This window comes from Amblyomma maculatum, unplaced genomic scaffold, assembly GCF_055883805.1.
Source record: "Amblyomma maculatum isolate TAMU_Amacu unplaced genomic scaffold, ASM5588380v1 scaffold_19, whole genome shotgun sequence".
Taxonomy (NCBI): Eukaryota; Metazoa; Arthropoda; class Arachnida; order Ixodida; family Ixodidae; genus Amblyomma; species Amblyomma maculatum.
Window position 1 is genome coordinate 8,718,026 of NW_028146744.1, and position 27,321 is coordinate 8,745,346.

The 27,321-nt window shown below is 46.9% G+C and overlaps 1 protein-coding gene across 6 annotated transcripts in view; it reads right to left on the reverse strand.

Annotated features, from left to right (window-relative positions):
- LOC146171642 (uncharacterized) overlaps positions 1–14,044 on the reverse strand; it is a 39,467-nt gene extending 25,423 nt beyond the window's left edge. For all 6 annotated transcript variants that reach the window (XR_014702827.1, XM_084586423.1, XM_084586421.1 and 3 more), the window contains exons 1-4: positions 13,978–14,044; positions 12,026–12,191; positions 11,799–11,943; positions 4,023–4,255 (exon numbers count right to left, since the gene is read on the reverse strand). Coding sequence is in view for 5 of the 6 variants with exons in the window: in XM_084586423.1 (XP_084442549.1) it covers positions 4,023–4,255; positions 11,799–11,943; positions 12,026–12,191; positions 13,978–14,041 (608 nt within the window). In the remaining variant the exon portion in view is untranslated. The remainder of the gene's footprint in view (positions 1–4,022; positions 4,256–11,798; positions 11,944–12,025; positions 12,192–13,977) is intronic.
- Between the last annotated feature and the right edge of the window lie 13,277 nt (positions 14,045–27,321).

Below are 27,321 nucleotides of genomic sequence, written 5' to 3' on the forward strand. Positions count from 1 at the left end.
GAAGCGGTGTCTGAAACGAAGCGCTGCTATCGTTGGGCTCCGTGTGAAAGCAAAACAGGTTGCTGCCGTCAATGCAACTTAATGCAAATGCTCAAAAATCGTATACTCTCGTTTCTGTTTGGAATAACGAAATTACTGAAACATGAGACCACACACTGCTGCATAGCAAAATCCACTTTGAACAAGCCACTCTGTGCTTCTATACATCCACGATAGAGTTGTCTGAGTTTATTATTATTATTTTTTTTTGCTGTTAAACTTTTTATGCGGTGTCTCAGTGGTAGGGCGCTCAACTGATGATTTCGGAAACGGGGGGTTCGATCCAGGCCGTTTCGAAAGGCTCTCTTCGGCTGTGGGATTTTACTGCAGGTTAAACAATTCCACGTGGTAAACGACATTGAGGCCCACCCCTACATCATCCGTCATATAGTCGATGTTGCATGTTGCGTTAAACCCACAAATGCATTCCATTTCTTTTTTTTTCTGTTGAAGGACTCTGCGCATCCGTAACAGTGGTAATGAGCACATTTCGCTTTTGATAAATGCTTCAACGTTTGAGAAACAAATCTTCACAGTACCTATTACACTAAATATTACATAATACACATCGATCAATGTACACTAGTAGCCCGTTAGAATCACTAGAACCCTTTTTCGACTGTGCTGTATTTCGAGCAAACTGGTTGTTTCTGACAAGGGGAGTAAAATAGCTTCATACGGGCTTAATCATCGGTGTATAGTCTGGGAATAAATGCATATTTATAGTCACATGATAAGATGAACTCCATTTCAAGGGCAGTTTTATATCCGCCGCCTGAACTGCCCCAAGTCACTGCTCAATAATAATTACAATGATAGAGAAATCTTTAGCCTTCAAAAATCCTTGCCAGAACATGACAGCGACCAAGCGCAGTTTTTACGATGTCTTCGCAGCTACTGATTCGTAGCTTGTACTTAACGTTACTGAAAATGAATCGCTGATTGTCCTAAATTTTGACGATGGTGTAAAAGCGTCTCATCGTGAAATTCATTGTCATAGAAAAAAAATAATTACTCTACTGGTTTACTGTTTATAAACCTCACCCACATCATAAATTCCTTATACTTCCCTCGGTTTCAGGAAATCATTTAGAGTCATTTTACAGTGCAACATCATGATTATCTGCCGCAAGAAGCATTCGCCTTTTCGTGAGCCCGGAAAACTCCATCCACTCACCGCTCTGCACGGGAGGAGTCAGCTTTCCTGTGCAGCCATGTTTCCTGTACAGTGTCGGCGTAATCTCATTTTTTGGGGAATACAATTGTGCCTGATTGTCTAGCCAGAGTTGATGTCCACTCAGTCTACGGCTACCCGCCGGGCAGTACGCTGTCAGGGCTACATTTAACCTGCTTAACCGTCGAGTCAAGTACGATATAATGAACTAGGCTGCCTCTATTCATTCTAAAGTATACTGCAGGTCAGAGCACGAACCTTGCATCTCCGTGGGCTTGACATTAAATTTTCCTGTCTCATTTGTATAAGATACGGGCACGCTGTTGAAAAGGCGATATGACATTTTCAGGCCCAAGTATCAGGCATGTGAGTTCCGTATCACGCAAAAAAAAATGTGCAAAGCGATGCCAGTAAATCTAAAAGACGGCGGTTGCGTGCCTTGGTTTGCTATAATCCGCGCATGTTTTTTTTTTTTTTTTTTTTGCTGGACTGGCAAACTCCGCGGACTTTTTTTCTGCAATGTTGGAACACACTAAACAGTAAATTGCTAATGCCTTGCATAAGACACATTTTCATCGACAACAAGCCCACCGTAAACTCAGAAGCAGACATACGCCGCGTGCGTTTCCGCTAGCGCAGTCAGCTGCCGATCCACACGGTGGCGCCACCTCTAGGTCGATCTCGCGGCGAATAGACAAGTGTCATGTTTGTAAACAAAGGTTGCGCTGCGATAGGCAGCGACGTGGGGTGTAGGCAAAAACGCGGCATGCCTGCACAGCGCCAAGCGACGCTGCCTTCAAAACCAGTTCGCGCATGCGAATGTTACTCAAGCGTAAGCTTCGCGTGGGCATAGAAATAGTTTGGCTTATGGCTGGAGAGTAGTTAAGCATTTTTGTAGCCGATTGCTGCTAGAATCACCCTGCTAAGAGCTGCACTGGCTTCCTTCGCCGTGGCCTCAAGAGTGCACGGCTACGGTGGGTGGCTGTAGTGACTGAATAATTTAAATGAAAACGAGAGAGTGCGATGTATAAGAAAAAATAACAGTCAACGCTGTTCAACAACCCGGCCTATATGCTAGCGCATGAAAAGAGGGCAACGATATGAATTTCTGAAAGCGTTTTCATATGGCAACTCTTTTGATGGTATTACCGGCAGCTATAAGGAACTAGATATTTCAACTCACACTACCTGCAACGTAAGTGACAGAATTTCATCGAATAAGAAGAACTCAATGTTTTAGTTATTTGTAAAAGTGCGCTGCCAAATTGTTATATCCCGCTCGATAAAAAGACGTTTCATGTCTGTTTTATCGTAAAGACACGTCAAGGTAATTCACAGGTTAATATATGCATGAAGGCTATTAAAAATGCTCTCATTTTGTTCTCTTTGCTCTATAGGAGAGTTGTATGAGCGCAAGCACAATGTTCTCCACAATCGCTTCTAGCAAAATTTAAGCGACCTGGTGACATTTTTTAATATAATTAGAACATATTAATTCAAATGCGTGTCATCATATTCTGTTTTTACCCCTCAAAGCCGAATCTATTTTCGGATATTATACTATATACCATGGTTAAATATCCTGCTTAATGAGAGCTAGGTTGTATGTGGAACACAAAGAAGCAATCCTGGTCTGCCAAGAACGCAGACTAGAACAAAGTCGGACTGGTAGACACCTACTGAACATCATGGGACGACCCATCGACAAGAAAACTAACCCCCTAAGAGAAACACTCACTCCCAAAAGCAGAGCTGAATACCAGGTCCTTCCAATTCCCCCAAAACATAGACCCCCTACACAACAGTGAAAGACGAAAAGCGAGAAGTCGCCATATACAAAACAACGTCGTCAGAAACAATAGCGACATACTCTATGTAGACGCCAGTCCATATCTGGGGAGAAAAGCGGCGGTAACCACCACAGTTGACCACACCAGAAGAGAGGTGACCAGCTCATCGATCGAGACCAATAACTACATAGAAGATGCAGAGGAAGTTGCAATCGCCCTTGCAGTTAAACACGTCAGCAGCCAAGAAAGCACATAATACTGAGCGATTCGCAAAAGGCCTGTCGTGCGTTCCTCCTGGGGCGCGTATGCAAGCAGGCACACCGAATAATGGAGCAGGAAAAAAGACGGCCAACATGAAGCACACAATCATGTGGATACCGGAACTCGAGGGCATCAACGGCAACGAGGCTTTGACTTTGTTTTGTCCATATCTGCGTGCCTCATGACTTAGTGAGTGTATAGTCCAATGAAAAAGGTGCCTCCTTGAAGCTTTCACCATGCCTACCAATCCTTGTGACGCCACACAGAAAAAGATGCAGTACGTACGAATGTACATGGTCTATTTTTGCTTATTGCTGTTCTCGATTTATTTGTTATCCGCTGCAAACACAGTGTCCTCACTTGAAACCTCAATAATTTCGGCTATTTGCTTGCCCCTGTATTTGCACCACCAGCTATCGGAATTCACGTGATATCTTGCGCTATAATGGCCTGTAATACTGTGCTGGTTCTTATAGTGTACTTCTAGATCGCAATAACAATACTGCGGGGATTTTTCAAATTTTATTGGTTCAATTCGCTCGTTTTCTACGCAGGCTGGCCTTTCCCCTGTAGTTTTGTGTTACATACGCCTTGATCGGTCACGTTGGGGTGAATGTTTTGCCAAGCTGCATAAAATGAGGGGGGGGGGGGGGGCACGTGGGTACCCTTCTGCCCTCGCCCAAAGTAGATTATGAGCACCATATAGGCGCGCCTTTATAATAGACGCAGAAGAGAGAAGCTGGTCAAAGGTTACTTACGCGAGCGTACTAAAGACACTGCCGCAGGACCCGGGAAATATTCCAAGCTTAATTCCGTGAAGCACGCCGCACTCTCGAGACCAACCCGCCTCTCCAGAGGCGCCCTTGGCGGTGGTGGTCGGTGTCGACAGTGTAGAAGTCACCGGTGCTTTCATTGCGCTCATGGACACGCGTGCGGCCCGCAAGCGACCTTTGGCTCCGGGCAAGACGGTGCGCCAGGCCTTGGTCGCTGGCTGCAAGCGGAAAGGGAAGAGGCGATTATTATGGAAACCTTTATCACGCGTGGCCGTTCAGCGCAAAGATCGACCAAGGTTTAATACGGCCAAAATGCTGTGGTGCTTATAGCGGACGCTGTGGTAGCACAGCGAGAATGGCAGTCGGTGCAACATTGACGCCGTTAAGGAGGTAACTGAAATATCATTTACATTAATGTTGGAATAGATAGTCTAACATTTCTTGCTCTGATTCAAAGCGCTTTCGTCGAAACTGTGTAATGGTTAGGTTGCTAATCTTAAATGATTGATGTAAAGGTATTCGCCAGGTTTCCACCCAGACTCTCTTCTCTGCAGCAGCTATAATAGCATGCTCCTAAAGATGTTCGAAGCCACCATCACCGATACAAATAACTTCTAATTCTGGCAGAAGAGCACCAAGCTATTCGATGATGCTATTGATATAAAGAGTGCGCTGATAAACTGAAAATGTTTAGTCAAAAAAGTGATGTTTCGTGCAAATCTTTTCACATGCGGGCACTTCACAAAGTGAATCAGGCTTGTACAGACAGTGCAGCGGAAGGCTGCGTGTAATTGCGACCGTCGTGGTTATTTAGCACCATCGCAGAGAGCACGGCTTCTTGCCTATCACCTTCGTAAAAAAGCGGGCGCCGCGGGTGCGCTCGAAGCCAGGTTTTCCAGCTCGTGTGTCGAGCACTGCAAAGTGTGAGCCATGCGACTGTTATATACTGGACTGCCGCTTGCATGGCAAACATGAAAAATGGCATGAGGACGCTTGCTAGTGATGTTAAACAAAGTAGCGCTTCGACATGCCTGGAAAGTATGCAACAGCAACCAGTGCATTCACTTTTGAGGTCCCGCAAAATAAGCTTCCCCGTACTCGTAGTCATACTGAGTACATAAACATTAGGGCAAGGCCTTTTCCCACATTTCTAATATCTATATACTGAGTACATAAACATTAGGGCAAGGCCTTTTCCCACATTTCTAATATCTATAAACCATGCCAGCGTGGCAAACTCATAATACCCGCCAACTACGTAATCTCCTTCGATGTCAACTTTCTCCTGTCCCCCGCTCAAAAAGCCTTCATTCGGAATTCAATCAGTTGCTCTTAACGACAATTAGACCTGACATTCGCCTTACGTGTCCTGTTCATGCCGATCTGTTCTTGATTCGAGCTAGAACATCAGTAACTCGTTCTGCAGTGCTTCCATGATTGTTGAGGTTTCCAGTGAGTTAAATGCTATCCAGTGGTGTTGGCAGGCAATAAAATGAATTAGTTACGTTTCTGCGTTTTGAGCATTTCTGCATCATCTGGCTAGTACCCTGAGCATGACCTGTTATGAAGTAGGCCCTACAGACGCCAGCATGTTCCTTTGGTTATTTTATGTGAAAAATGCTACTAATATTATTACCTTTTACCTTAGTAAACATATTATAGTTAACGATACAGCAAACAGATTGGCCTGCATCGTTTATTTGACGTCAGAGATCATATCTTTCATGGGTTATGATAATACTTCTTCCCTTTCAATACTCTGTTAAGCTCGATGTCATAATACACTGCGCATACAGAAGGTAGCCAGTTTTTCTTGCACGATCGCCTTATCGCCCTTCATATCTGCAATTAACTCACACTCGACAGCTGCTTTCCTCTTCTTCATATCTTTTAGGAATTTCATTATTTCGTTCTTCTTTATAGGTTAAAAGTCTATTGCTCCTCACTTATCGCCCTGATTGCTTACGCTAATGCTTGTAATTGCTTGTGCTTGTGGTGGGCAAAGGAGCTCGCTACGTTACCTTTCTTATCCCTATTACCAATGGCTGCCCTCCCGTCGCTTATATAATATATGCGATTTTAGGTTGTGTCGTAGTAGACCTAGCGAACTTCAGGGCTACCATCGGGGTTTACAGCATGTTCACATTTACCCGTGGAAGCCTCCTTCATCTCGGTAAACTTACGCTTATAAATTTACTTGGATATCTCTGCCAGTGCTACCCTCTCTGTTGCATTGTACACCGTGATGACTTGAAGTTCTAGTGTCAAACCTTTAGTCTCCTTCCATAGTTCACCATTTATCAGCTGCACATGGCGATGCCTTACCACGAACCTTTACTGCGCAATTTATAATGATATATTTGAAATAACCTTACGCTGCGTCTACACTAATCTCATCCCACTCGTGAAGAGAAGGGTTTGCTCTGCAATGACATCTTTTTACCTTAGCCTTCCCCTTCGCAAGACCAGTATAAATGGAGCCTTCATCCCTTATGAGCACTACATCTTCTAGCGCATTTTCCTGGCAGTGGCCAACGTACGGTCACTGCAAGAACCAAATAAAGACGGCGGGAGACACAGGGAAGTACCAGCTCTGCTGCAGAACACTGCATTGGTCTGCTCGAAGGACAGCTCAGGAGCACAGGTGGCGTCAACCCAGTTGATGCATTTCCGCCTGGTAGCAGCTTGCAATATGAAATTTAGCGTGCAACACATTATTTGATTTTTCCCACCCCCATCGAGATATTTTTAATGTCCTTTCAGGTTTCGCCTTGACTAAAAAAGGTACTCATGACCTGGAAATTATTTTGTTCCACGACCTTGTCTAATAACTATGCGAGCCTATGCTATTTCTAGAGCGTACGCCACATTCAACTACTGGCAGGTTCTCGGTCTTCTTCTTGGCTACCTTTACATTGAAGTCAGTCATCATTAAGTTATACAGTCTTATTGCAATCATCTCCTATTCCGACTTCGCAGAAGCTTTTTACAAACGGGTCGTTGTGACAGTGTCACGAAATCGGCGCACATTTTCATCAAGCCGGTACGGCGCGAGGCCCGCGCGGCGTCGTGTGCAAAGGCATGGAGAGAAAAGTCTCCTTCCCCGCGCGGGAGAGCGCGTAGCTTTGTACGCGTTGCCGTCACCCTCTTTCCCATTGCCCGGGGAGGACGGTGGTTCATCGGACTGGAATATGCCAGAAAATTCCAGAATCTTCTATGGGACCTAGCCAATGACGACGCGCGGCTCGACGGGAGGAGCAGAGAGAGCTATAACCAGCGAAGCTAAGCGTGTGTGCGCGCTAGCTATCAGGGGGTTTACATGAGACCGACAAAGTCGGGTCGGGGAGGCCTGTCGGGCTAAAAACCGGCTATCGGGCTCATGTATACGCTAGGGGGTCGAGCTAAAGGACCGTCGGGTCGGGTCCTGCCAGCCCGACTGCAGGGGGTGGGTTGGCTCGACCCTACCCGATGGGCGAGGGGCATGTATACGCTGACGCGTCGGGCAGGCGCCTCCTCTCTTGCCTCCTTGCAGGTCGGGGACGGGACCGTGAGCTGTTCGTCTGAGCATTCTTCCTCTTCCTCCTCTCCCGCCTGCGCCTGGTTCATTTGCTCGACGCACGGTGTAGCAGCGATCTTTGCCCGACAGAATCGAGCTCATGTAAACCCGGACGGGTCGGGCTGGCTATGCTCGACAACCGGCTCCCCTCTATCCGACCCGCTTTCGTCGGGCTCATGTATAAAAGGCTTATGACGCGTGCTAACAAACAGACGCGGCGCGCCCTATTTAAAGCGACCGCGCCGCTTGTTCAGTCAGTGTTTGCGACGTGTTCACCTGTGCTTCGGCTGGGGCCGAATCCACGAGAGTTCGCTTTGGAACGCGTTCGCTTTCTCTCTCGCCGCCTCACTCCATTGGTCGCGTGTCGCTACCGCTGGCGGTGACGCCATTTCACGAAGGCGGGACCACGGATTTCGTTGACGTCACGAGACATGTCAATCAAATGAAAGCGAACGCGTTCGGTCGCTGTGTGTGGAACTCGGTAAGTGGCGTTCGCTTCAGCGCGAGAATCATGCCGCATGTGGGCCGCCCGTCGCCGCGCTGTGGTTCGAGTGCTCAGCGAATGTGATCGGCGGCTTCGGCGGTCGCGCACACATGATGATCCTTTCGACATGCCTGACGATGCCTTCCGAAGGCACTTCAGACTGTCGAAGGGGCTTGTACGCCGGCTATGCGAAGAGCTAAAACCCCAACTTGGCCCAACGAGGAAAAGCGCGCTCACAACAGAGCGGAAAGTACACGGCGCGCTGCGGTTCTTCGCTACCGGAGGCTTCCAAGCGGCAGTCGGCAGCTAGGCAACTATACGGCTCCCGCAGTCGTCGGTGAGCCAGACAATTTTGGCTGTCGCTCAGGCAATCATGCGTGTCGGCACGTAGAAAGACTGGGTGTCGTTTCCTCCGACTCCCGAGGACAAGGCCCGCGCCAAGGCAGAGCAACCGAGATGGGACCGCCCAGCAAAGCCGATTGGCTGTTCTCTGCCCCCAGCGTTTATCCCATCCTTCTCCCCCCGATGCCTAGTCAAATTGACGTCACGGCAAAGCGAACGCGTTCCAAAGCGAACTCTTTCGTGGATTCGGCCCACTCCCGGGGATCACCCGCTGCTGGCAAGCCCACGGACCTGCAAGGGAGCGGCGCTCGTCTCGTATGGCGGCCACATCGTGACTCTTGAGGCGTTGGACTGCAACAGTGCCCGGTGAACAATTTGGTGTTTGTTTATGTAACTCTCTCGTGTTTCATCTGTGTTGTAAAGCCTCTATGTTATTGAATACCTCTGTAGTTGCATTCTTAGCGTTTGTATTCTGTGAACCTCTCGTCTGTGTATTTCAATTGATCTTGTGTATTCCTTTGTATCATCTCTTGCTGTACATAAATTGTGTTTTGTTTGTTACTTCTGACTCCGATTCTTACTCTGGTTTGAACCGGCGACAGCTGGGCACCAAACGGCCACCCCCTTCTGTCAACTAGGTAGTTGAATTCCGGCTGAGCTTGCCACGCAGGTCGAGGGCATCTCCTTTGCGACCGGAACAACTACCCCCACTCACTATAAGGGTGTCTGGGAGTGTGCGCATCGTTAAGGGCGTATCGTTAATAATACCCCCTAATTATTAACGGGTGACAGACAGCATGCAGGCGCGTAGAGATGCAGCATCTTCGATTTGTGCCTTTTATACAAACATGTGTACGATCCCAGCCACCTTTCTGTTAATGCTATGGAATTGTTGTCTATGTTAGCAGCTACACGCTCTTAAACCAGGAATCCCGAGTCTAGTTCTCGTGTTTGCCCCACTCCATGAAAGCATAAATTACGTCCTCTCTTTACTACTTTATGCACTATACGTTTTTCCTGCTTCTCTAAATACGCTTTACGACATCCAATTTAATGCTTGCTAAATACTCGCTGAGGGCGCGTAAAAGACTTCGACTCCCTCCGCAAAATAGCATTGTCCTTGCATACAATGAGGCGGAGAAGCTCTTGATTGAAAGAATTTCTCAACAATACTAGTTGACAGCCTAACTGGGTAACGCTTAAGCGTCAAACGCAAACAGTTTCACTTTAAAATTGTGGCCTGTCCGGAGCCATTGCAAACTGAACTTGGTATCTCCACTCTAGAACCTTGCATAGCGTTAGAATACCCCTGCCATATACTTAAACACCTTGCTGTGGATGTCTCCGCGGAACGTCCATTTAGTATACATATGGTGTATGCGTCTCTTCCAAATGTCCCTCAAGACGCGTAAGCCAACTCGTGAAACAGTGAGCCGCGGAATAATTTATTTATTTATTAACGCGAAAGCGTTACATCGCTATCCGCAGACAGTTGCGGATAATTGATAAGCGGTAGAGGTTAATGAGCGGTGTCAATCGATGGAGGCCGACGTAATGTTGCTGGAGAAAAATTATTTAGGCCAATAAGTTAATTACGTAATTAATTAGAATAACTGGTTCACAGGAAAGGAAAGGCGCAGTATCTGCCACATTTGTCCCGTGAACACCTGACCGCGCCGTAAGGGAAGGGAGGAAGGTGGGAGTGAAAGTGGAACGAAAGAAACGGGTGCCGTATTGGGTACGACGTCAAGGATGTGACGTCCCGCAACAGGAAGTAGAGCCGAAAAAGGGCATAGGAAGCGATTGGAGCGCAATTTAAAGTACCAAAGTCTTCAAGGAGTAAACAAGAAGTCAATTAATTTGAGGTAGAGGATGTTAGGTCACGCAACCGGAAGTAGAGCCGAAAAGGGCATAGGATGGGATTTTCGCACAATTTGAAAGTATCAAAGACTAAAATGGGGAAACAAGAAGTAAAATAACCTATTAGAAGCAACCAGAAGCAACCAACAGCAGCATCCGTGTTTCGCATTACTCCAATGTAAATTCTGCAGTGCTCTTTAATTTTTTGCAATACTGCCAGTCTGTAGTTGAGACCACAGCAGGTGGGCATTACATTCATAACACAAAAATTACATTGGGAAGAATCATAGCAGCTCTACAGAAATACAGTATTTGGAAATTCTTACCGCACAAAAAAAACTGTAAATGTGTTATTAAATTCGCGAAAACAGCTCACAAATAAAGAACACATACAAGTTCAAAAACAAAAGAATGGGATAACAGGCTATCGACTGCGTTAAACAAGCCAATGCAAAAAGAAAGCTAAACTTGTAATCGAATAATTTCAGCTCAAACAGTGGCCTGTAGTTTGCAACAAAAACTTGAAAATGAATCAACGTTAGTAACAGATGAGTGCAAGCGATTCTGTTCGCTTGTTGCCAGCGGGAAGACTGTTTAAATGCATCACTGCGACATGCAAGTTCGGTTAGTGTGAACGCGTGATGGTTTCTTAAGTATCGCTTATGTGATAATGAAACATACTGTAATAAGTCGATGTTAAAGGCGTTACGCATTAGCTGATACATGAATTTTATTCGCGCGAACATTGCTCTTCCTGATAGCGTTTCGAGCCCGGATATTACAGCAAGTTCAGTTGGTGAATCCGTTCGCTTGTATTTCTTATGAATGAATCTTAGTGCTTTACGCTGTATTCTTTCAAGCCTTGAAATATTAGATATCGGCCTTGTGAAGTTTATGTCACCGCCTACTTTTTATAGCTTGAACGCACATTAAGCTGCCTTGTTCGCTTTTGGTAACTATCATGAGCAGAACCAAAGAAGAAAAGCCGAAGAGAGGTGGCGGGATGGCGCCAGCACTAACTGCACAAAACACCCGAACATTCACCTCGACAGAACGTATCGGCTGCGTTGGCCGCCACGTCTCCGCAGTAGATCAGGTCGGGTCGAAGGTAACCGGTGAAGTCGTGGTTGTACCATCTCCGGCGCAGCAACATTGGTCGCCAAAGGCGCTTTGTATGCCCTTCACCGACTTTCATTTCTCGTATTGGAAAGCACATTAAGCGTCTCTATTTAGTCCGTGTCTGTTTTAGATGTTTGAAACTCTCACGGCCTCTGGAAACATCGCGAATATATTAAGCTCCGCGGGTAAATTTTTCTTTTTTGAATTCATTCGGACACAAAACTTTGCATACTATGTATAAATTTGCTTTCAGACTATCCTTTATGTTATTCGTGGTTTTCGGACGACGCTCCCTGTAATCTGCGCGTCTTTTTTTTTTCCCAAGACAGAACGCAGTTCAACCTCAACTCCGGCACGCATTCGCGGGAACTAAATGAACAAAAAGGTTGAAATATATCACCGTGGTAGTGGCTAGGACATCGGCTGACGGGCCTTTCCAAGTAAGCGGACTCCTGGTTGTGTGCTTCCCGTGATGTCGACGGTTTCTGTCCTGATGCGGGGTGCCGCCGCCCAGCGCAGCGCCTAAAGCCCAGGCAGTGGGATGGCTGCGACGGTGAGAGGAAAAGCGTCGCATAAGTTTGGACATTAGTGACCGCCCACATCGACATGGTGCGCTGATTGACCTACCTTGCTTTTGCCGAAGTCGCCGGCTCGTTCACCGGTAGATAGGAACGCATGGTGCTGCCAGGAACCTCTTCAGCAGCGCCCAAGCTGCGAGCCTTTTGGAAGTCGAGCAGCAGTACAGGCCGGTGAACAGTGCGTGTCCACGTCTCCCCGATGAAGAGCCCTTGTCCTGGAACGAACAGTTGCAGTAGCAAAGCGCGTGCGACGAATGCCACGAGCAATGCTTCTTTGTCTTCTGTTCCCTGCTCACAGCGACACGTGTACATGAGACAATGTTAGCAATACGTGCCACCTGGTGTATGCAGATTGACGGGACTGTTTGTGTACCATTACAGAATTCAGAGGGACAAAACATGTTTTGGAGCAGCTCTTGCAGCAGGGAAATATGCGTTCTGGAGCATCTGTGCAGCAGAATGCAATCGTTTTGCAGCACTAATATCGGCAGTCTGGAGCAACTTGAGAGCATGCGCTCAAGTCTTCATTAAATCGTAAAAGCTTCCACTGCCCTCCTCCCGATGCAACACAGTAGGCGTTTTGCCTGCTTGTCAACTGTCCCGTCGCATGTTTAGATTTCACTGCACGGACTGTGACCAGCGGGTGACCAGCGCGCAGTTTCATCGTACTGGAAGAAACACATGGATGCAAACAATGGGAATGTTCGCTAGCGTTAGAATGTGTGAGACTGTCCTTCCCCCTCCCCCCCCCCCCCCAAAAAAAAAAAACAGCGTGACAAGTCGATGCGCGCGCCTGATAGCAGCCGCGAGATGGTCTGACCTTAAGGAAATCAAAACTATGTCACTCAGTGTTGCTTTGAGAGTAGGGTACTCTATGCTTGTTGTGCTTGCCTAACGAGCAAGAATGCTTGTGAACCAGTAATCTCGTCCCCTACCCCCACCCCATCCGAATTATTTGGTGCGACCGCGCCCTTGTGCGGCCTAACGAGCGTTCGACGAACGCCTTATATGATACTGGACCACGTTCCTTGTCCGAATTAACCAGGATTGAACTGACAAGTTTAAAAAAGGCCTGCACAGGTTTAAAGCGGTCGCCGAGACCTGACAGCAGGTATACGCACAGGAGCACATGGTTTGCTTTTCCACAATGTTCCCAAGACCGGCACCGCGTATCGCAGGATAGCGATCAATAATAATCGCAGCACTGCAACCTGTACGTCTTCATCGCCACTCATTGACTGCGTTGCACCACAGGCCACGCGCTCGTGCCGCCGTCAAAGGCGCTTTCTTGCTAACATTGCTGAACATGTTGATTCCACGAAAAATGAACCAGTTAACTGATGCGACAGTTCTAAATGCTGAAATCAGCGAACTAAATTTGGAATTCGTGATTACAGGCCGGGAGTTTTGACACAAAAAGTAGACCTCGCCTTTCCGAATAATGACAGTGAACCAGCGTATACAGTAATTACGGCGCGAATAGAGTAGCAATCGTTGTAGCATACCATTTCAAATTTTTTGACATTAGGCGAAGCCCGGGTGACCAGGACTGCGCAGGTACTCTACGCCAGTGCTGGATCTGCTACCGCTTACACCGTGGAAGCCGCGTCGTCAACACCGGACGACAACAAGCTCGGAGCTCTTGGCACGTGGTCTGATGTCAGCGCCGCTGCTCTCCGCAGCTTTAAACAGCCCACCTCGGGCGTACTCGGTCACTGGGTGACACTGCTAGCAACCTATTTGCATTCATTGTGCAGGTAAGGAAAGATTTCGGATATTGCTTCCTCTCCTTTATGGTAGTGATGCCGTGCCCCTCGCTTTTCATAGAAGTTATTGATGTCTCCTTGGCCCTGAGAAAATTGATGCTGTTGAGTGGAGACGTTTAAACTAACCCTGGCCCCGACCTAAACCAAATTGCTAAACAGCTGAAGGACATTGCAGCTGACATAAAAGATATAAAAGAAAAACGGTTGACAGACATAGAAAACAAACTTGACAAACTTGCTGTGCTTGAATGTAAAGTTGAGGCTTGCCAGCAACAGATGACTGACATGAATAAAGTCATAGAGGCCCCTGAAAAGAAAATTGACGATTTAGAAAATCGCAGTAGGTGATCTAACTTAATAACTTATGGTCCCCCAGAAAATGACGAAGAAACAAGCGAGTCGCTCAAAGAAACTGGTAATAATGATATTATTGTCGACACTTTAGAGCTGGAAAAAGTTGCAATAGAAAGAATTCACAGGTTAAGGAAGCCCGGGGCAGGTAAGTTTAGGCCAGTAATAATGAAATTATTGGACTAAAGACAAAAAGTAGCAATCTTAGGAAGGGGATACAAACTGAAATCGACAGACTACTAAATTGGGGAAGACTTCTCCAAAAGAGTTCGAGACATACGGAAGAAACTTTGGGACAGTGCCAAACCAAACCGCGACAGAAAAAAAAAAAAAGTATCGCTTTCCAACGACAAATTGTACATTAGCAAACGCGCATATATTTGGGACGAAGAGAAGCAGGACAAAGTGCCGATTCAAAAAAAAAAAAATGACACAGAAAGCACAACAAACAGTCGAACAACCCGCCGAGCCGTAACACTGATAAAAGGCTAACACTGATAAACGTAAACGTCCGCAGCGTACTCAATAGAACTGATGAATTGGAAATCCTGCTAGTTGATTATAATCAAGATATAGTGGCCATCACGGAAACATGGCTATCGGCTGCTGTATTCGACCACGAGATTGCCCCACCGAACTACGCAATAATTCCGAAAGACCGGCCTACACGGGGTGACGGAGTAACATTACTGATAAAAAAATTCGTCCCCTTTGTCCTTTTTCCCGATGCGGGAAACGCTGAAGCCGTTTTCTGTAAATTGGTATGCGAGGGATGACGATTGTTATGGCTTGCGTTTATCGCAGTCCATCTTCTGACAGCACATGCCTTTCAGTCATTCAAGAGTACATGCAGCGTCCATCAATCCAGGGTTATGCTTGCAGGTGACTTTAACCTTGCCGACATAGACTGGGCCACAATGCATCACACATCAGAAGCTTCAGATGCACTAATAGACTTGATGCTAAATTTTAACCTACATCAATTGGTTTCTCATCTCACTCGCGTTCACGGTACAACGAAAAATATCTTCGACCTCATACTTCTCAGCAGCCATTTTTGAATCCACCAAACACATTTGGACATTATCGAAGGTATATCTGACCACAGTATACCTATGTGCACATTCCCACTCAGTGACTGCATTACTCCTACAGTGAAGAGTTTCATTAACTTTAATAAGGCCGATGACGACAGCATACTAACCTATCTAGCCCATGAATTCCCATCTTTCCCAGAAAAAGCCTCTCATGCATCCCCTGATGTGAATTCATTGTGGCTTCATTTTAAGAACGTTGTGCTTTACTGTGTAACTAATTAGATTCCAAAGAAACGAAAAGCAACACCTGAAAAATCCCTGGATCACACGAGAAGTTATCCATGCTAAGCGACGTGTAAAACGGCTTCACAAGGCTAACAAAAACAACCCGACACCCTCTGCGATTCGCAAGTTGAAATCTGCATTAAAAGATTTCAAGGAATAACTGAAACGCTCAAAACAACATTATTACAGTATCAAATTTTCCAACTTCCTTAAAAATAGCCCTCAAAGATTCTGGAAACATCTATGCAGTACCCAGCCGGCAACAACCAACCTAATAAAAGAAGCGAAAACTACAGTGGCTAATAACTACAACACGTTTTTTCAGTCAGTCTTCTCGAAAGATAACGGTGCACTTCCTCCTCTCCCACCAACTCGCACGTCGGTGCTTGATCATTTAACAATATCGGACGCCGGAATCCTTAATCTTCTACTCAACATTAACCCCAAAAAAATCCGATGGCCCTGATAGAACTCCAAACGAATTCCTTAAACAATATGCTGAGTGGTGTAGAAAATATCTGGGACAGATCTTCCGTATAAGTCGCTGACAAATGGTAATGTACCGCATGGCAGGAAAATGGCCAAAATATTACCGATTCACAAGACTGGAGATAAAATGAATGTTGCAAAATACTAGAGCATATCTTTTCTAAACACATAACTACAAAGCAGCGTTTCAGTCGTGCCACATATGCCAGCTGAGTCGTCCGCAAGCATCGATTTGTCAATGTTACTTTAGCGATAACGTAAGTTACTTCACTTAAACGACTTACAACAACGAAGGGTCCGGCGTATCGCCACAAGAACTTCTGGTACAGTCCGCGGCGTCGCAATGGCGTCCAAAGCCAAACCAAATCTCCGGGTTCATAAGTTACTGCACCACACCGAACCTTCGTGCGGTCTTGGGAGGCGATAGTTCGCAAACGAGGAAGACGACGGACTTCTTGAGCAAGTGAGAGATGCTGCGGCACGATGGGTCATCGTGCACAGAGAATGGAAGAATGGTGTCCAGGAAGGTTGATGCATGGTGAGCGTGCGTAAAGAAGCAAAAAAGAATATCCGGTCACTTCATGCTTAGCTGTGCTATAAGCGTGACTTACAAATAGCAAGACGGCGTCCCAGTTCTTGTGATTTGATGTTACGTACATCGGTATCATGTTAATGAGAGCCCGGTTTAGACGCTGGGTAAGGCCGTTTGGCTGAGGGTGGTAGGGTGTAGAATGACGGTATTCGGAGCCACAGAGCAGTAAACGTTCTTTCACGATATCTGCAGTGAACAGTCGACCGCGATCACTGATGATCACTCTGGGGGCGCTGTGGCGAAGTACAATTTGGTGTAATAAAAAGTTCGACACATCCGTTGCTTTGGCAGAAACGAGTGCAGACGTCTCCACATACCGGGTCAAATAGTCAATAGCTACGATAATCAAGCGAAGGCCATCAGATTATTTGGGAAATGGACCAATCAGATCAATCCCAATTTTCTCGAAAGGCGACCTACGGAGCTTGACAGGTTGAAGAAGGCCAGCAGGTGGCGTGGTGCTTCGCTTGGGACGTTGGCAAGGGATACAACTTCCTACATAGCGCTTCGTTGTCGTGTACAACTTTGGCCAATAAAATTTTTATCGAACACTCGCGAGAGTACGGGCAAAACCAAGAGCACCTGAATTGATGTCGTCATGCATCGTATGTAGGACAGCATTGCGAAGAGAAGCCGGGACAAAAAGCAGAAGACGGGCTCCATCAGTCGAGTCGATCTTTTTGAGGAGTAGGCCATCTTGAATAACAAAAGGTGTAGATGCTGAATTGCGAGCCTTATCAAACAACGGAGTAAGTTCATGGTCTTGACATTGTTCTTGTTGGAACTTTACGTGGTCTGGTAATGTTTCGCTCACAGGCGCCAGGCACTCGTCTAGATCATCTTCACCTACTTCCATGCATGGAAGAGGAAATCGGGAAAAAACAGTCAGCGTCGGCGTGGTGGCAACCACTCTTATAGGACACTGAAAAGTCATATGCCTGTAGACGTATTGCCCAGCGAGCTAATCGACCGGAGGGGTCGCGCAGGCCAACAAGCCAGCACAGGGAGTGATGGTCGAAAATTACATTGAAGTGACGGCCGTACAAATATGGGCGGAACTTGGTAACGGCGAAGATGACGGCGAGACATTCCATTTCTGTCACTGTGTAGTTGCGTTCTGCTTTCGTTGAAGTGCGGCTTGCGTATGCGACGACATGCCGGGCGCCATTCTGGAGCTGGATGAGGACCGAACCAACTCCCACGCCGCTCGCATCGGTGTGAACCTCAGTAGCAGCAGCCGGATCGAAATGGCTTAAAACAGGACCAGATTTGAGTAGAAACTTCAGCTGTCGGAACGATGACTCGCATTCCGCAGACCAAACAAACGGAGCATCTTTTTGCTGGAGAGAAGTGTGCGGATGGGCAATTTGGGCGAATCCTTGAATGAAACGGCGGAAATATGAACATAGCCCCAGAAAGATTTTAATGTTTTACGTTTTGAGTTTTTGAAAAGTCTCGCACAGCAGCAATTTTTGGGGGGTCGGGCCGAATACTTTCCTGATCCATGCACTAAACATCCAAGCATCAAGGTCTGCCGTTCACTGAAGTGACACTTTTTAGAGTTCAAAATTAGTCCGGCGTTTGGAATACAGTCCAGCACAAGACTAAGGCGCTGAGTATGCTCCCGAAATGTCCTTCCATAGATAATGACGTCATCTAGGTAGCACATGCATACCTCCCATTTTAAACCACGCAGAATTGTGCCCATAAATCGTTCGAATGTCGATGGTGCATTGCACAGTCCAAAGGGCATCACGCTAAATTCATTAAGTCCGTCAGATGTCACAAAGGCTGCCTTTTCTCGGTCCGACGGATGCATCGGGATCTGCCAATAGCCTTACCGAAGATCTACTGACGAGAAATAAGAAGCGGAATGAAGACAATCTAAGGCATCGTCGATACGTGGAAGAGGATAAACATCCTTTTTTGTAACTGCGTTTAACCGATGATAGTCCATACAAAATCTCACGAATTGTCTTTCTTCTTCACCAAGATGACAGGGGCTGCCCAAAGACTGGAGGACGCCTGTATAACACCTTTCTTCAACATGTCATGGACTTGTTCGTTAATTGCTCTGCGCTCGACTGGTGATACTCGGTAGGGCTTCTGTCTGATAGGGATCGCATCATCAATGTTGATCTTGTGTGACATAGTGAATGTGGTGGAACAGAAAAGTTGGCATCTTGAGCAATGTCAAACACAGAGGCAGAAGGTGCCAGAACTTCACATATTGGATTGGATTGGAAAACATTTGTTGTCAGCAATGAGCGATTTGTGGACACTACCGTTAGATGGCCTCAAGTACGTTGCTCTCGGCGACCTTATGAGCCCACTCAGTAGCCCGAACTTGCGTCAACGGGTCTGAGCTGGCCAGTATAGCCTCTCACCGCTCTAGAGAAGGGACCGGTAGTAGGTCCACTGGTGGCGGCGCTTTTTTGCAGTTCCATAATATATGATAGTACCCGGCTATTTCGCCGCAGAGTGATAATTTAGATGGGCTGAAGAAGGCACGCGTCTGGAGCCGACGTCAGATTACTTCCTGCCTTTTGTCAAGTTTCTTTTCTGGTGGAGGATATATCCGCCTTTCTAGTTTAAAGTGATTAGTGTAGTGCAGTGTGAAAAAGACAAGGAAGAAAAGCAGAAGATGACGACGTTCCCGTTTCGCTTTTGGATCGTTCGTCCCTGGACTTCTTTTTTCTTCTTATTATTATTTTTAGTAAGTTACAATTTTATTCCTTTATTTTCATTGCTTTCTATTACATCGCCTCAAATTTTCAAATTATTTCAGCAACACTAGCTCCTAATTATTACGCAATCTATATCATACAGTCAAATCGATAATAATAAGAACCAAGCACCCAGCGCAGCTCACTTGACGATCGGCTAAGTATTGGGTTGCTAGTCCCGGTTTTGTCTTTCCCCTGTGCTTCTTTTGTTCTCTGTTGACTAACGCACGCGGTGACATTGTCAGTTGAAGGTAATGTCGACGCAGTCCCCCGGCCAAGGGCGCTCCCCTTGGTCGGCTTCCCTCCTGACCGATGATCTGCCCTTGGAAGCTTTTCAGAGCTCCGGTGTCCGCAACATCCCTGTGGCACTCGTACCTAAGGATGGGGGCACCATTAAAATGAACAACCCAGGAGCTGTTCGAGCTGCCCTTCAGGAAATCACTTCCTTCTACGAAGGAATAGCCGAGGTGCGCCAATTTGGTCGCGGCGGGATTCTTTGCCGTTCACCAGACCTGACATGTATAAAGGACCTGCTAAAATGCTCTACTTTTGCCTCTCATCAGGTAAGCAGTTTTATCCCTTCACACCTGGCCTGCACAAAAGGTCTAGTCCGAGGCGTAGATTCCTTATTAAGTCCACAAGAAACCCTTGACCTTCTTTCCGCGGCAGGCGTTGTTGCGGTCTATCGCTGTAGCCGGGAGGTCAATAATGCTCGTGTGCCGACAGAATCAGTTATTGCTACATTTGCAGGCACAGTCTGTCCATCGGAGATTAAAGCGTGGCCTTTAATATTCAGAGTAGATCCCCTGCCATCAAAGCCTCTGCAGTGCAACAACTGCTGGCGTTATGGCCATACTGCAGGCGGTTGCAAATCCACTTTGCGGTGTTGCAAATGCGGTGATGCACATAAAGCACACTTATGCTCTCATCAAATTGTCAAATGTTGTTTTTGCGGCGGACTTCACTCAGCAAATTCTTTGGAATGTCCTTCTAGAGCGCATGAAATGAAAATTCTGGAGATTATTGACCGCAAACGTTGCTCAAGGCGTGAGGCAATTCAAGAAATTAAAGACAGAGCTCATGGGTATGCAGGTGTGTCAGCCCGTTCAGGAACATCATTAGATTCCACGATGTCTAAAACCATAATAACTGCTGTGGAAGCAACCGTGACCAAAATGGTGGATAGGATTGTGACAACAGTCACAGAATACATATCCAACGTTCTAGCAGCTCACATTTCTCAGACAGTGCAAACTGCTATGGTTTCTCCTACGGCACCTGGGCATTCACTATCAGTACAGCACTCATTAGCTGCAATGTCTTGTTCGCAAAATGAGCCTCTTTCCGCATCACCTATGCAAAATTCCCACAAGTCAGACGAGGCTCATGATGCAGATATGGGAGAGACAGATACGCGAATTCTAAAACGCAGTGTATCCCCGTTGTCAAAACCGTCATCACCTCGCCCACAAGCAAAATCAAAAAAGCAACAGCTAGGCTCTAAACCAAAGGAAAACATTTTGGGGAGGGCTGTTGTTGCTGCCCGGATTACATAACCATAGGAAAGTTAAAAGTTCTTCAGTGGAACTGTAGATCTCTTCTTTCAGCTACTACAGATTTAGTTTATCTTTCTTTAAAACATAATCCAGTAATAATCGTTTTGCAAGAAGCTTGGCTTACAACTGAAAAACATTTTCACTTACAAAATTATCGATCATTCCGACAAGATCAGCAGTCAAGAGGTGGTGGGTTACTAATTCTAGTTTCTTCAAAATTTTGTCATAGGGCTAAGATTCCTTTTCAATATTCTAGTTTAGATTCTGAATTATTGGCTCTAGATTTTGAAATTCCAGGGTTCAGTTCGTTTACATTAGCGAATGTTTATTTCCCTCATGGTGTTCAGGACACCAGATCTCTAGACCACCTACTAGTTAATTGTCAAAATTCGGTTATTTTGGCTGGAGATTTTAATTCTCACCATGTTTCATGGTGTTACAAGACGGATCCCTGCGGCAAGCGTCTGTGGGATTGGCTTTCAGACAATAACCTTCACTGCATGAATTCTGGCTTACCAACTTTTGTATGTGCTCACAGTCAATCTGTGATAGATTAAACTTTCCTAAATTGGTCGACAATTGGTGGTGGCACCTCTAGCGACCATATACCTATTGTTTTTGAGGTTAACTGCCGCTTAACTCCGCCGACATCTCAGTTGAGATCATACGTAAATTATAACCAGTTTCACTCATTTTTGATTTCGTCTCTTGAGTCTGGTTGAGGCTACGGAAGGGTTAAAATCGCAAACATTATGCCAAGCTATTGCATCCTGTTGTAAGAAGTGTGAATTCTTAGTACGTGCATCTAAAGGCAATACATCAACAAAATGGTGGAATGCAGATTGTTCGCGCGATTATAGAAGAAGAAAGGCTGCATGGAAGAAGCTCCTTCACAACCAGTGCCCCAAAAATTGCCATGATTATAATTTTTTTGCAGCTGCATTTAAACGCACAGTCGCACAAGCGAAAGATAATTATGATACTGAGTATTTCAATTACCTTTCACAATCTAATAACCAACGTGCACTTTTCAGGTTTTTAAAATCACGGAAAAAGATTCCTGTCTCAGAAAATTTACCCTCATGTGTTTCGACTCCTAAAGAAGCTCTTAAAACAGTAGAAAACACCGCTAAAGGTTTAGAAAAGCGTTTTTTGTCAACACTTCCCAAATCCCCTATGTTTGTAGGCCCAGTATATACGGTTAAGGACGTCCCTAAAATTACATTTTCTCAGCTTTCTTCGATTGTAATGGCGTTGCCAATTGCTGCGCCTGGCCCTGATGGAGTAACGTCAAAAATGTTAAAGATCCTCTTTGAGGTGTCTCCAAATTCCTTGTTAGAATTGGCAAATTACTCAATTATTCATTCTTGGATACCTGGTGACTGGAAACTAGCCAAAGTGATTCCTTTACGGAAACATAATGGTGGTGGCTATACTTTGGACAATATCAGACCAACATCAAACTTGGTAAAATTAATTAAAAGGGTCGTACTCAAACGGGTTACCGAGTTTGTCGAACAAAAACATATTCTTAGTCCCTGTCAAATCGAATTTCGAGCAAAATTTTCAATATGGAATGTACATACCGACCTTGAGAGTCGAATTCTTCTTGCGCGGCGCAAAAAAAAAAATGCATGCTGCATTGGTGACTCTCGATATAGAGAAGGCTTATGATAGTGTAGAGCCCCGAATTTTATTGCACAGATTAGAATCTCTACGTTTTCCACAATACTTAATTGATTGGATATCTACATCCCTACAAAAGAGACAATTTTACTGTTCATTGAATGGAGTGCATTCTGGCAAATATCAACAAACCAGAGGTGTCTCTCAAGGGGCAGTTCTCTCGCCCGTGCTCTTTAACATTTTAATGAGTTCAATTGCCACTCATCAGGAGGTTCGCACGTATGTCTATGCGGATGACATCGCATTCTTTACGGCTGCACCTGACATTCAATCCCTCAACAGGCGCCTGCAATCGTACCTAAGCTCCCTTCAAAATTGGTTATGTGACTTAAGATTTACATTAAACGTTAAAAAGTGCGCGTTCCTTGTTTTCCAAATTCCGGATCCGGTAAATCTTTCTCTAACATTTAAGCAGGAAATGATTCCTCAAGTTAAGTCTTTGAAATATATAGGTGTGATTTACGATGACCATCTGGCATGAAGGGATCACATTGAACATGTTGTAGCGAAGGGGGCTCGTGCTGTGGGTATGTTGCGCATGTTAAGCAATCCAAGGTCTGGGATGCGGCGAGACGCACTTTTAATGATTTATGTTATGTATGTCCGCCCAATTACAGAATTTGGATCTGTGTTATTTTCTGGTTCACCTGCTTACAAAATTCGTCCGCTTGTTCTTTTAGAGCGGGAAGCGCCTAGATTATGCCTTGGGCTCCCCAAATTCGTGGCTAATAATGTATTATACCTTGAAGCCCGAATACCACCGTTGTTAACTAGATTACAATTCTTGACTGTCCAGACGTATCTAAAAATATATGAATCACAATTCCACCGCTCCATATCAATTTTTTGTTGCGAGCCAGACTCCTTTTTTGGAGTCGGATGGCCTCGGTTTCATACCCCGCAGGTAATTCTAGTGCAAAATCTGTTACAACCTTTGCACGTAGTCTTTTCTAACATCCTTCCAACTGTGGGGCCCTGCCCCACGTATCCATAAGGCCCGTGCGCGCCGCGCATTCGTAGGCCGCGCCACTATCCCAATGCCCCCTGCGCGGTGCCTGTTTCCCTCTCCCCGCTCGTTCGGGGATAACCGGTCCCGCGCGAGGGGGCTATAAAAGGAACCCTCGCGCCGCCGTCGCTGGCTCTTGGTCCCTGCCTCCTCGTTCCTGCTTCGCTCCTGGCGCCCTCCACGGAAACGACCCGCAGCCACCCGGACAACGGCCTAGCACCGACTCCGACGATCCCTGTGAGATTAAAGATGTTTGTCATACGGCCCACTGTGTGTTTGTCGTGCGCATCCCTCGGGCAGAGGAATCGCCCACAACTGGCACCCAACTGGGGCTGAATTAGCACCCATGTGGACGATTTCTCTGCCAACGTGGCAGCGCACGGCAACACGACGGGCCGGTCCTTTGTATGTTAGGCGCGACGCCATTTTGAGTTTAGGGCTATCGTGTGTGCAGATGACGCGGAGTGTAGTATAGTAGTGTTTGTACAGTGTTTTAATTTTGTTTTGGGTTATGTGTGTGTTTTTTATGTCGGGCTGTTTGTGTTTTAATTTTTTTGTGCATATGTTAGTTTTATGAAGTGTTTAGCCTTTGTGACTAGCCTCCTGACGCGGGCTAGGTGGTGGTCGTGACGTGCAGCAGTTCTGCGGCACCCGGCCGGCCTTAGTTGTTGAGTGCAATGCCTCCGAGAAAAGACGTACCAGATAGGGCCGCCGCTTCGGACGCCAGTGCATCCGGAAGTGAGGGGAGAGATGCGGTAGAGTCTGCGCAGGTTACCGATGCGGCCGCCCTGATGAGGCAGATGAACGAAGTGTTGTCGGTGTTCACCCGTCAGCTCGGTTCGATGGCTAGCGCCAACCAAGCCACAGCTGCGGCGACAGTCTCGCGTCCGCGGATAAATGTAGAGGTTCCCTCCTTTTCCGGCTACACGGACGTGAAGTCAGTCCACAAGTTCTTGCAAGAACTCGAGGATTATCGGACGGCACTGGGTTCCCCAGACGACGTGGTGCTAGCGCAGGTAATCCCTGTGGCACTTGTTGAGAGCGCGGCGCGGTGGAGACGCTGCCAGCCGGCCTTCCAGTCGATGGCAGACTTCACAGATCGCTTCCGCGCCGAGTTCTTGCCGCCTGATTACGAACGCCGGATGCTTGAGGAGCTAGTGTTGCGCACACAGCACCCAGAGGAGAGCCTCCTCGAGTATGTACGCGCAATGCAGGAGCTCTACAAGAGGGCAGATCCCACGGCAACCGATCTAGAACAGGTCACGCGCGTGATGAGGCAATGCCATCCGCGCTTCAAGCCGTATTTGCGAGGACGTGGTTTTGCAAACCTCGAGGCCCTAGCACAGGAAGCGAAGGTAGTACAGGCGGATTTACTCGCTGAATTTCGCTACCAGCCACCCCCCAGGCCAGCCGAATCGCTAGAGCCGCGATGCGCCTGGGCCGGAGGCCAAGACTCCGTGCCGCGCGCCAGGGCGCAGACGTAATGACGGTAGGGCAGGAAAGGCCAGCGGAAGGCTCCGCGATTCCTCGCGCTCTTGACCCGTGCACGTTCGAGCAGCGGCGTCGAGCTGGGCTCGCCAGCGACGTCCGCACAGGCGCGGAGAGAGGGGAAAGACGTCCCCAGCCGCTTCGTGGAACGCGGCATCCCGACCGCGCGGCATGTGAACGATCGGCTTTGCTGGAATTGCAACCAGCCGGGCCACGTGGCACGAGAGTGTAAAGCAAGGCGTATGCAGGGAAACGCGGACCGCCGGCGGCCATAATTGTTAACACCAGCCTGTCGCCGTCGGCGGGAGAATTTCGTGGTAGCCACGGCGGAAAATGGGAAATGTACTCCCACACCGCGTCACCGGGCGACCGCCCCGGGGGCGCAGAGGCTTTTGTCCCCCTCGCCTGTAGAGCGCAAGGAATGTTGTCGCGCTCGAGCCCTTTTATGCTAGAGCGGTTAGCTGGTCAAAGCTACTCGGCCACAGCCGCTCAATGGAGGCGCACTTGGTGCGGCCCGTCGCGTCGCGCCTCAATGGCTGGGGAAGCGCGTATTGGGAGAAGTTACAGTTTCCGCCGTCATTCTCCGCGGGGGCGCCACCACTCCAGGACAAGGCGCCGCCGGCACGGACGAGCAGACGACGCAGAAGGAGCGCGCTGGCTGGGTTGGCGCGTGTTATCGTTTTGACTACTCAGTATAACAGCGTCCTATGCGTATGCAGCACCATGTCAGGCAACTGCTGTGTGCCGCTGTGCACCACGAAAGCAAGAAAAGATCGGTTACCATGAGTTCCCGTGCGATTCACAACGTCGAGCAGCATGGCTGAAAAACATATCTCGGGAGGACTAGGACGGAAAAGGAAGCCGGTGGGAGCCGAGTGACAAGTCACTGGTATTCTCACTGCACTTCACAGATGACGATTACAGGAAGAACATAAAGCTGAAGATCCTGCTTCCTTCAGCTGTCCCCTCCGTGTTCCCGAACTGCCCACATTACAAGTTAAGTTACTCACGCGGGCTCATGTTGAGCCAAACAACCTTGAAAATATTAATGTGCGCAGGTCAATAGCTTTATTTTCACCACTTGTTATAGCTACACTTCATTTCCTCCTTGGCAACCCTCCGTGTCATCCTGAAGCATGTGTGTTTCAAGATAGCTCCGCCACGATCACTTTTATGACAATGATATCAAAATGGTATGCCTTGAACAACATCGCATAAGTGAAGCCATGGAGACAACAAAAGGAGCCGCTCTTTTTGTCAAATGACGAGCGACTCTCTTGGTTAGAGTTCGACTTTACCATATCGAAGACATTCAGGACAAAGGAGGCACGTCGCAGCAAAGGCTAACCAAACGAACGTACGAAGCAACAATCATGACCACCAGATCCACAGTGGCACAAATTAAGTACCTTCTTGATCACATCAAGTATCTTACATCAATGTCTTCTGTGTGCCTTACTAGTGCATTGCATTTACCCGAATCTTATTTTCAGCTTCCGATACACCCTAAAGCAGGCTCTGAAAGCGGGTCTATAGTATCGCTTTTTAGCAGCCTAAGGCAATTCAAAGGCGGGAACGACAAAGTTGACGCAAGGGCTGCAGTTTTCACCTCGGAGAAAATACTGAAGGTAGCACTAGCAATAAACATATATATATATATATCGACTGACGTTATACACATTTTGCCATGCTTTGTGCAGGTTGGCATCTTGCAAGCATCGGTCTGCAAATGCATATAAACAATAGGCAGCTATAAAACTTGGAATTCGTGATTATAAAAGTCGTACCTTGCCAACTGCCATCTGCTGTAAGAGAGTTTTCAGCTTGGATTCAGCTGAAAACTCAGTCAGGATTCAGTCAGCTTGGATTCATTCATGTGGGGTGTGAACCAGCAGCTGAGATAGAGTTAGCACCGATTGCATTCTTGGCTGGTTACCTTGCACGTCCGTTTGAAGAGAAAGTATGAATAGTGTTACAGAATCTCATGAAACATTTTTATTTATTCTGTTTTCAGTGCCTGTCCATGTTTTCATTATTTATATATTGCCAAAGTTTAAATAACTTCTAGTGCTTACTTTAGAGTGTCAATAATTTTATTTTATTAGTCCCCATCCATTTATTAACTTTGTGCCTTGTGATTCCTGCAAAACCCTGGACTTATCAAAATTCTTGATGACGGACGCCTAAGGTATCTGAAAATCACCATGCACCTTTGTTAGCAAGGTGATGAAGTGCCCGCATGTCATAAGAAGCAGCTAGCTATGCAACATGTGAATTTCATCCCTTCTTCCCTATTTTGTGCAATTTCCGAAGTTGATTTGCGAGAGAGAAGACCGCAGTCGCACTAAGGACCTAACCAAACT